We start from the raw sequence: 10,879 nt of genomic DNA on the forward strand, positions 1-10,879 counted from the left end.
ATATATATATATATATATATATATATATGGGAGCTCTGGTGGCATAGTGCCTAAGGCACTTGATTGCTAACCAGAAGGAAGTTGGGCAATCTACTTCTATAGTAACACTGCCTCGGAAACCCAAGGAGGGGTCGCTATGAGTTGGATCCAACTTGAAGGCAGTGAGTTTGGTTTTTGAGATTATATATATATATATATATATATATATATCCATCCCCAGGAATTGTAAGAAAAGTTGGGGGTGCTTCGTCTAAAAGTACTTGATCCTGCTTTATTCCTAGCCCAGAACAATAAAATTACTCAAGTTATATGGCTAAAAATTCTCACTTCCCTACCTCTTCTTTGTTACTGCTAACACATAAATACCCATACACTTAGCTATATATTGGAATAGATATTGGAATATCGCAATGGAATGGAAAATCTCTATGTTCTTTGGAGGGAAACACAAGGGAAGTGTGGGACAATTCTGTTGTTCCATGCAAACAAGAACAGCTTAAATAACAAATTTACAGTCCATCTTCCAGGTAGCAACTGCTAATCTGGAAGTTGGTTCCTTCACCCTACTTCTTGTCTCTCCCAGAAAGCCCCACTTACAAAAGAAGATGAGTGATCTATAGAGGAAGAAGATCAGAAAACCATCATTTGCTGAAAGCTTCTTTGTGGTGAGTGGGGTGATCTGTATGTATTCTGCTTTGAGCTCAAGGACTGGCCTCTCTGTTAGTCTCAAGTCTGAGACTGGAGTCTGAGCCTTAGGGGTAGTGCCACTCAGCACATAGATTCTGGTTCCTGTACTATTTGCTGGCTCGTCAACTTAAGCTTCTGTGTACAACTTAAAAATCCTCTTTATGAGCTCTGCTTGTGTTCTGGAATGAAGGGAATGGCGTTTGGTGTGCGAGGAGGCTGATCAGAGAAACTACTGACATTTTCTGGGCTGCAGTTCTTACTTAGTTGCCCTCTTGAATGAACCTTTCCACACTGGTGTCTCTGGTAAATGGTGCCATCGAGGCTAATCTCAGCACCACCAACCACTCAGAGCCATTAGTTTTCTTCCAGTGAGGACTTTGCTTCAAGCCTCACAAGTTCTAAAACTTCTCCCACTTTACTTTGGGAAAGACTTCTCCCTGATGTTTGGCACTTTCACACACATATCTTAGCTGAATGGGTCCCGTGTATTTATGTGATTTGGATGCTAAACATTCTTTCTAGAACTCTCAAAAGATCGTATACTCCAGGCAAATTGGGGTTGACTTTCCTTCTGCAGCTCCCCAAAACTCTAAGGGTCAGACTTAGGCTTTGGGGAAGCAAAGGAAAGGGGACATCACTGGGATATTATGTATTTTATCAGGCCCTGAGTTACAGAATTCTGCTCAATCCCTAAGAAACCAAAGAAAGTTTACTATTATTGTGCTAATTTACTCACTAAGCTGCTTCTGTGGCCTGGCTGTGTCACCAAACTGAGGTGTGACCTTAAGCAAGTCATTTACTCAGTTTTTTTCACCTGCAAAAAGATGTGGACTGTTCAGGAGTTTAACTTCTTTCACCCCTGAAAATCTATGAGAATGGGAGAGGATCTCCACAGAGGGGAAGAGTTCAAATAGTATTTGACTAACCTTGAAATCTGTTCAAGGCTGCATCTTTACCCACCAATTTCCCAGGGGGTTCTAAGATTTGCTTTATTGCTTCAACTAAGTGCCCACTCCACCTTGCAACCTGGGCCAGAGGGCCCTGGCTTATGGAATTGGGTGGGGATGGGGAGGAGAAAAGGGGCCTGAGAAGAGAGAAACCAGGCACACAGGAGGCATTAGGAATAGAGTTTACTAGCCTCCAAAAGAACATTTTGAACCAGAATTTCAAGCCATCTTCTGTTCTTCTCCAAGACCCAGATCTCTCCTGGGTTTTCAACACAAACCCTTCTGAGAGGTGGCATGGTCAGGAAGGATAGCTCTGTCTACAGCTGCCATACCTGCACCCTGGATTCGGGCAAGTTGATTTTCAGCGCCACCTCCTCCCGCATGAAGATGTCAGGGTACCGGGTCTTGGCAAACAGCGCTTCCAGCACGTCGAGCTGCGCGCGGGTGAATGTCGTTCTTTCCCGGCGTTGTTTCCGGGGGGTGGCTGCGGGACAAGAAGCCCAGGGCCCTTTAGGGTCGGGAGTAGGTTCTCAGTCACAGGGGTCTCGGCGATGCTCCAGCTCCCCATCATTCCTCCAGTCCTGCAGCTCTTTACCCCTGAACCTCACACAGTTCTCCCCAACCCCTCCCCTGTCTCTGCTCCCGGGCCAGACAAGGGGTGTCGTGACACACTCTGCCCCTTCCAGAGTAGCCCCCTACACAGCCTGACGTGGGAGATCTCTCCAACCTCCACGTAGCCAGCGCTTGCAAAACAAACTAAATCAAAGACCAACGACCAAAAAAACAAAACGAAGAACTTTCCAAAATTAACCCCAAAACCACAAACACACACATAGCCCTTCCATAAGGTCAAAGGATTCCCGAGGGCTGGCAGCTGGGCAGGGAAAATCTCCATCCTGCTTCCACGATTTTTAGGACTCAACGAGCCTTTGTTCCTCCATCTTTAAAATGGGGGCATAGTTCGAACCTCTACAAAATGTTTAAAACACAGGTTGGATCCGAAAGGAAAGCACCCACGCCGGAAGGAAGTTACACCTCTCGGGATTAAAAGTGTAGGGTCTGAAGGTCAGAGGGGAAGCCCTGGCGTAGAACAGAGGGTGAAGAGGAGTTTATGGAGCGAAAACTCATCTTCTCCAAGAGGAACCGGATTTCGGAATATATATAGTCAAGGGCTTCTCGCCGGAATGCTAAGGGCTGTAACCGTCCTTACCCCTCCCCTGTGGAGTCCCCTATTCACTCAAATTAGAATAAAGCGATGTGATTTTCTGCTAGGGCTGCAGATCCATTAGCTCTGCGCGCCTCATCCCAGCCCCTGGCGCTCTCGCCAGGGTCGGTAAATGCCCGGTGACTCTGAGTTGCTGCTTCGTAAAGAAAATCCAGTAGGGACCTTGCCTGGAGCTGGGATGGAGCAGTGCGATCACCATTCTCGGGACTAGGGTAGGGGTGCAGTGGGGGTAGTCATATCCCCACGGGGCAGGCGTGGGGAGAGGCGCGGGGCTCACTTACCCGGGTAGCCCACGGAGGGGTGCAGCAAGTCCATGCCCGAAGTGGTCAGACTCAGCCCATTGACTGTGTAAGGCGGTTGCTTAAGATAAGACATCATGCTAAGGTTGTTTGGAGGCGCAAAATCGGCCCAAATCTGGGGACCCAGCCGGAAGGTCTCGCTTAGCCTGGAGTGGACAGATTCAGGGTCCCTGGTGGGTGGGTTTGGGGTGGTGGAACTAAGAGCAAAACAAACAAACAGAGGTGCTGGTTTACTGCTTCGGAGACAGCAGCTCTTCCACGTTCCACCACTAACGTAAAAAGAGCCCGCGTTAGGCAAGACGGAGACTTTTAAAGGACTCACAGACACCCCTCCCCAGCTGCTCTGGATCTGGAGAGGACGGAGACCAGATAAACCTGCCTTCCCACCCCCACCTTAAATTAAAAAGAAGTACCCGAAGAAAGCAATTACAATCCGCCTTTCCCCCAAGAACAAAACCCCACGCCTTCAAATGCACACATTGCATTCCTATCCCTACATTTGCATAGGACTCCTTGGCTGGCACTAGCTAATTGTCTCAAACAAAACTTGATTGGGGCCATTTGCAGAGACAAAGAACTCTTTGGCTAAATAAATAATGCTGATAACAAAGCCCATTGGTGAGAAACAAAGAAACAATTCGAGAAATCTACCTCTCCCCAGACTGTTGCCTTTCCACGGCAGAGATTTTAATTATCTTAGCTTTTTACCACTTTCAACTGCTGAGAACCTAAAATGTCAGTGCATTTAACATCTGAAGTACCAACTTGCTAATCGACAAACTTGAGAAAACTGCTCCACCACTATTATCCCACATTTGAAGTCATTTCCAGTAATCATTTTCACCTAATTAGTAGTCTGGGTAATTAGATTTTGAGGTAAGTAACAGATTTATTAAGGTTTTGGAGAACCTTGATTATATATGTCTAAAGAACTACAGCTAAACAAGCAAGTATTTAATTTTTAATTAACACCCATTAAATATCTAAACATAACTACATTAAAGAAAAAAGTGTCTTCAAGATTGGCACACATTTGCTAGAAATTTCTGAAGTAAAGTTAGAATCCCAACAGTGAGATGACAGAACCCTACATTTGCAAGTAGAAAGGGTGCGCATTTGTCGTGCAATCCACTTCCATGTTGATGTTGATGTGTGGAGGCTGCAGATCCTGCGGGAGGCAAATTTGCGGACATTTGGGTCCTCGGCAAGTGCAACAGTTCCCTGTGAACTCTGGCTGCCTTTTGCACATTTTAGTTTTGAACAATGAGATACACAGACACACAAAGTTGGGAAACCCAAAGAATTTCTCTCTACCTTTCAAGCTTCCTACAATACTATAAGAAAAAGAGCGGAAGGGGGGGGGGAAGTCCTTTCCTTTCTTCAGCCGAGTACTCCTCCTCCCACCCCCACCCCCCTCGCAGAGATCCAAAATGGATGTTAATATAGGCTGGTAGTTTGCAAGTCTGGCTGTTATTTCCTAAACTGTGGCACTAATCCTTCAAGGATCCCTACTTTGCAACTTTGACACAGTGAGAGATTGCTTCAAAATGGCGGAGACAAGATTAGGAGAATTTCCCTCTTACTTTTACAAAGGTCTTCTTGAGGGAGTTTTAAGGAGTCTGGGTCTTCATTGCTTAAGAAATCAAGGCTGAAAGTTCCACAAATAGAACTAGGTTACTGGAACTTCTTTCTGATTTAAATTCATAGCACAAAAATCATGCCCCCTCCCCTAGATATCACTTAATGTAATTGTATGAATGTCTTCCTTGGCGTTTATCTTATCTCATCAGCAAAACCAATTTTGCCCGCTCCTACAACAAAGACTTTATGTTTTCTATTCTTTTTTCACAGTGGTTTGGAGACCATGAAAATAATACTACTTTAAAATACACAGCAGTCACTTATTTAACTTAATTTCTGTAAGTTAGAGTTCTTTGTTTTTCTAAAAAAAAAAAAAAAAACCCACAATCTTAATACCTTGCAAAGTTTTTAACTTCTATAGAGAAAAACCAAATTCATATAAGAGGTGCACAGAGAAATATGGGAAGCGTTCTTACACGGAAGGCTATCACCCAATGAGAAAGGCCTGAGACATCGCACAATAAAGTAGTGCATTCCAACGTAAGAAAGCAGGAACAGTCAGAAAGCACCAGGACAGAGATCCTCCTTGGAGCTCCTTAGCCCATATCGTGGCAAAATGGCTAAAGTTCTCGACACAGGCCGTTTTGGCTTTTACTCCCGGTTCCCCCTTAAAAAGTAAATGAAGAAGAAGAGAAAGGAAGGAATGAGGTGCTCTCCACAGCTAGCCTAGGTGTGCACTTTCCGGAGAAGGGGCCACGGGCCCCTCCATCGAACTTTCAAAGCCCTGCAAGGACCTCTTTCTTCTTTCTCCCTTCTCTCTAAGCCGAGGCCAGGAGAGGAAAAGAAATACCTTCTCCAAAAATGCAAGACACAGTTACCACTGCTCCCAAGGCGGCCTCTGGAGAACTCGGACCAAGAAGGAGCGGGAGGCGGTCGCGCGGCGAGTCCTGCACCTCCGGGCGCCAGTGGCTCGCTCCGGCGTCCCTTGCCCCGGCGCCGCGGTCCCGCGCCACTGCCCGGCCCGGCCCGCGCAGCCTTATATCTAACGGTCAATTCGTGCAATCTGTCGCTGTCGCCCACCCCCGCCTCCTCCCCCCCTCGGGTTTTTTTTTTTTTTTCTCTTCCGGGGAGCCCATCTACCAGTTGCTCGGTCCTCGCTCAATAAAAATTACCTCGTCCGAGAATTAATTATAATAAATGTTTTCTTGATAAACTAACGAGATAATCCGAGGGGCACACGTCCCTTAATTACAGGCCGCCGAGCTCAGCTCTGCTTCTCGTCCGGGCTGATTAATTTTCTGCATGATGGAAAGGAAACAAAACTACGGGGACTGGTGACTAGCCTGCGGCTCGGAAGGCGACGAGGAGGAGGAGGAAGAGAAAGAGAAAAGAGCTCCGTGGGCAGCGCGGCCAACAGCCGGCTGGGGCCTCTGTCAGGCGAACTCGAGTGAAAGTTTTTGGCATTAGAGGACCAACGCGTCCACTCGCGAGGGAGGGCGGGAGGGAGAAACGTGCCAAAAGGGTTGGCCTTGACTGTTAATGATCATTAGGACAAAGTCCGGGTGGCAGCTTGCAGAGGCGAGATTGCTACCTTCCTTTGGGGGCAGGAGGCCCTCCCCCCAGTTCCTCTCTTGTGCTAATAACTTTGGTGACTGGAGGAAGTCCGGAGGAGGGTAGAGAAATCCCGACGCCCAGAGCTCCTGGATGGAAGGGAGAGTGTCAAGGAGGGACTGCCAAGTCCCCTCCCTAATCCTCCACAACCCCAGGGCCCAAGCAGCCCGACCTGCTCTGCCCGCGCCCCTCTGTCTGTAATGGAGGAAAAGGCCAACTCTCCGAGATCCTGACCGGCGACGTGGGTTTCAAAGAATGTGCCCCGCCATCGGACGTGGGATTTTCAAGAGTCACATGAACCTATCAACACCAAGACTTCCTCGGAGCTGGCGGCGAGATAAGTCGCCGAGGCCCGGCGCTGGCCGACTTGGTTCTCCGTGAGCCTGCCGAGAGCCGAGGCCCCGGCCCCCCGACGTTCCAAGGTCCCCGAGCCCCGCAGCTGCCCGTGGAGGAAAACAGCTGAAGCACCGCGGGCCCGAACGGAAGGACTCCTGTCCCCTGCCGATCGGCTGCCTCTGGCCGAGCCGGGGCCACTGGCGGCCACCGCATCCGCCCCAGGTGCGCGCCGGGCGAGCCCGGCACCACACCCGCCAAGTCACGGTGCAAAACGACTATTCTTCGCTCTCTCGGCCCGGTGACCCGAGTTTAGGACCGCGACAAACGGCACGGGGTGGGGGGTTGCACTCTCGAGGCTTTGGGGAGGAGTGATCAAAAAGAGGAGCCCTAGAGGCCTCGGATAGAGGCCGAGAAACGCGAGCGAGCCTTGCGCAGCGGCGCTAGGATCCCGAGAGGGCGCCGGGGCGCGAGCGGGCGCGCAGGGCAGGCAAGGCCCGCGCCCCTTCTCGGTTATCCGCCGGGCTTCTTTTCCGGCCTTTCAGAGTCAGGCAGGGGCCCAAGGTGCGGCCGTCCGCCCTGCCGACTCGCGGCCGAGCCCTGCTCGCGGCGCTCCGGCCTGAGGAGGCGCCTACCTTTAAAAAAAAAAAAAAAATGAAATCCATCTATCTGCATCTGCATCTTTTTGTCTTGGACTCTGCAAACGCCCTTGAGATCAATCCAAACGACCCCAACCAACTGTAGGGGCCAAAACTCAAAGATCCTAGGAGAAGCCCAGAACCGGCGTTGACATAACACGCACACACACGCACACACATACACACACCCTCCAAAACATCCCAAATGAGACTCGCAGGGTTTCCACGACGTTTTGCAGACGCGACGACCTCAGAAACCCGCTCCCTCGCTCCCAATTCAGTCCCCACCTCCTGAATATAATTTTTGTGCTATGATCGTTATTCCCCCTCAGATTTGATAAGAGAAACAACATCAGGCGTTGAAAGAACTCCACGTTCGCAGACGTGAGTCGGTCGGTCTGCTGGAGGTACTGGGGGGGATGGTCGACAGAGGACACAGAGACATGCATATACCCAGATAGACGAGACAGACACTTACCTTACAGCCGCATAGGAGGTTAGAAAGAAAAAATCAAACTATCCTCAAAATTCTCAATTGCCAGCTATCCTAAAAGAAATCAAGAGTATTGAGTTAGAAACCTTAGCGTCTTCGCCCTTCCATGAGAAGTCAAACACAGCAAAAAATATTTCTTAAAGAACGGAAAATGAGGGAAGCGGCTAGGGTTTGACACTCGCGTGGGCCCCTCTGCGATACATACAAAGTAGAAGTGACGAGGGCTGCTCTAGCGATTTTTATTTTTAATAACAGTGGAGGCTGAGTTGGAGCTGAGGTCGGTTCCGCTCTCAGGCAGATTTGCTGAGAAAGCGCCTCTCTGGCAACTTTTTGACGCAAACTCTCCAACCAATGGCAGGGAGAGAATGATTGACACATCTAAGCCAGAGGGAAAATAATAAAAACACACAACAGGGGGAGGAAAACAGGCCGCTGCTGCACAGGGGGACGAGCCGGCAACAAATCCCGGCCTCCGACATTACCAGAATGTTCTTGAAAGACACTGGGCTCCGCGTAAAATATACATTCTGGGCCTGAGCATGTGAACTAATTGTATAATTAAAATGATGCACGGGGGTGGGGGTGGGGTGGGGCTCGTTTTACCTTATTTTCCTCTCCTTCCTGTACTCCTTTCCTTTCCCCCTCTCCCTTCTTTTTCTATTTTGGTTTTAGGGAAGGGAAGAAAGGAAATGCATACAATATAAGATGGGAACATGAAATTATTTTAGAAAAAGCTAGAGAAGAGTAGGGGAGGGAATAAATGGGTTCTCGCGCTCCAGGCTGGCAGGGAGGGTCTGCAAAAGGCAGAAAGCAAGACGGAGAGGGAAGCTGACCAACCCGCCCGTGCTGTCTCAAACAGGGTCAGACCGCGCTGAAGGCCAGAAAGGATCAAGAAAGAGGCCTGAGAGACAGGAGCGCGAATAGGGAGGAGACAGATACAGAAGCCAAAGAGCAAACTGTTTGCAAAAACCCTTGCCTCTCCCGCTCCTTGCATCCTCATAAGCACACCCTGGTCCTGAACTGCAGATCTGGACACCCGGGCTCCATTCAAGCTTGAGAAGCTCAGGGTAGGCTGCAAAAAAAAAAAAAGAAAGAAAAGAAAAAAAGAAAGAAAGAAAAGAAAAGAAAGAAACACGGACCCTGAATCTAACCCCTGGACTGGTTTGGGGAGACCTCAGGGGTGCAAATGTGGGGTTGATAGGATGCTAGAAGAGGGAGGGAACACCGAGGCACCCGTTGGAAACCATCAAAGTTTCTGAATTAGAACAAACGGCCACTAAACACGCAAACTGCCGGGCCTGGAGCTAACTGAGCGGGCACCGCCCCAGCCTGGGAGGCTGGGAAGTGTCTCGACTCGGGGACCCGAGCTGGAGATGGCGCGAGCCCTAGCCCAACTTTTCCGCCTGGCACAGAGAGCAGTGACCGGACAGCTGTCACACAGATCTGGGTCCCTACAAGAGCAGGAACAGCCTGGGCGGAGTAGGGGGGTGGGGGCGCCACAAGTGGAACGGCTGAGGACGTGTGGATGTGGGCCGAAGAAGGGGCAAAGGCACGGACAGCTTTTTCCCTTACCACTCCCAGGCAGGAAAAGAAACATTCCGTGTCTTCCTAAACACCTCCTCCTCCCCACCACCAGCACCACCACGGCAAGTGGGCCCAAAGAAGCAGCTCGCTGCCTTTAATTTGGGGACCTATGTTAATGAAGTTGGTAATTAATTCGTCGCTTTGTTGTCGCTTCTTATACTGTATGTGTAATCAAATGTGGCCGTCCTTGGGATTTACAGCAATTAACGAATTGCGGGAGTGCGCGCTCTGCAGCCCGCGCTCGGCGGCGGGGCTGGGCTGGCCTCGGGCCCGGGCTGGGGCTGGGCGCTCGGCGGCCGCGGCCCGGCTCGCAGGTGTCTGTGGAGCTTTGGGCCCCGGCGGCTCCGAATCCCGGAGAGGCCCGGGGCCCTTGCTGCCCCTCCCGGGCCCTGTGCGGCGGCTCCAGTCCGAGGAGACCAGCTGGCTGTCGCGTTCCCAGGAGTAGCGACTTTCTGGGGGCCCAGGCTAGGGGGGAGGGTGAGTACAGACCTTTTTTCCCCCCTCACCCCGCCCCCACTGCACCGAAACACCTGGCGACCGCCCCCGAGGCCTTCCATCGGGGGTGGGGGGATGGCTGGTGCCCCAGGCGGCCTGGCCTGCGCGGCGCTGGTTGTCACAGGCGCTCGTGGGGAGCCCTTGGCCAAAGTCGCGATGCTTTTGATGAGACAAGGGCAAATCCACCCCGATCCCCTGTCCTAGAGCCTTCTCCCTTCCCCATTCTCAATATTTCCCAGTTTGTTCAGCACCAAAAAGAGGGGAAGAGTGGACGTTGTGGGTACGGCGGAGGCGAAGGGCGGGAGAGAAGGCCTGAGGCAGGGGTCGGGTGGGATGGAAAAAAATCGGAACACGCGCTTGCCATCGCCACGAACTAAGTGGAATTCTTTAGGCTGGCAGATCTGTCTACTCTGGGGGCCAGAGTCGTGGGAATACCCTCTGGCCCGTTGTTGAGGCTGGCGTTGTCTCTCAGCTGGCGGGAGCTGCGTTTCCCTGAAAAGTCCCCCGTTCTGTCTGACTGAGGCCGATTTGGGCGCCGAGGGGCGTGGGAGGGCTTCTCCTGTCCAGGGGCCCCCAGAGCAGACGGCTCCCGCTTCTCCTTTGCCCTCTAGTCTAATAACTTCCCAGAAAATGCGGGGCCAATAAACCGCGAGTTGGAAATGGACAGTGTTAAATAAACAAGGGTCTCTTTAAAATTCTCATCCACTTCAGATGTCTAAAGTAAGATTGTGATGATTTTGTCACGGTTTGGTAAATTTACCCCTTTAAGAGGCTTTCATAAATCCCAGAACACACCTTCAGCCAGATTTGAATATAGATTTAGGTTTTAAAACCCAGAAGCTGGAAACACTGCTTTATCAAAGAGAATTTCCCTTTAGCTTAGCAATGTGCTGAAGCTCTTAAAAGATTGGATCTGAGAGAGAGAGAGAGACAGAGAGGAGAAAGAGAACTAGAGACAGAGAGAGGCAGACAGGGAGGGGGAAAAA

The 10,879-nt window shown here is 50.5% G+C and overlaps 1 protein-coding gene across 1 annotated transcript in view; it reads right to left on the reverse strand.

The window, feature by feature from the left end:
- The window catches only part of OTX2 (orthodenticle homeobox 2), a 4,095-nt gene extending 858 nt beyond the window's left edge, over window positions 1-3,237 (reverse strand). The window contains exons 1-2 of the mRNA XM_007951862.2: window positions 3,141-3,237; window positions 1,967-2,118 (exon numbers count right to left, since the gene is read on the reverse strand). Coding sequence (XP_007950053.1) covers window positions 1,967-2,118; window positions 3,141-3,237 — 249 coding nt within the window. The remainder of the gene's footprint in view (window positions 1-1,966; window positions 2,119-3,140) is intronic.
- Window positions 3,238-10,879: the final 7,642 nt, after the last annotated feature.

This window comes from Orycteropus afer, unplaced genomic scaffold (assembly GCF_000298275.1).
Source record: "Orycteropus afer afer isolate SDZICR_OR568_19922 unplaced genomic scaffold, OryAfe1.0 scaffold00314, whole genome shotgun sequence".
NCBI classification, from domain to species: Eukaryota; Metazoa; Chordata; class Mammalia; order Tubulidentata; family Orycteropodidae; genus Orycteropus; species Orycteropus afer.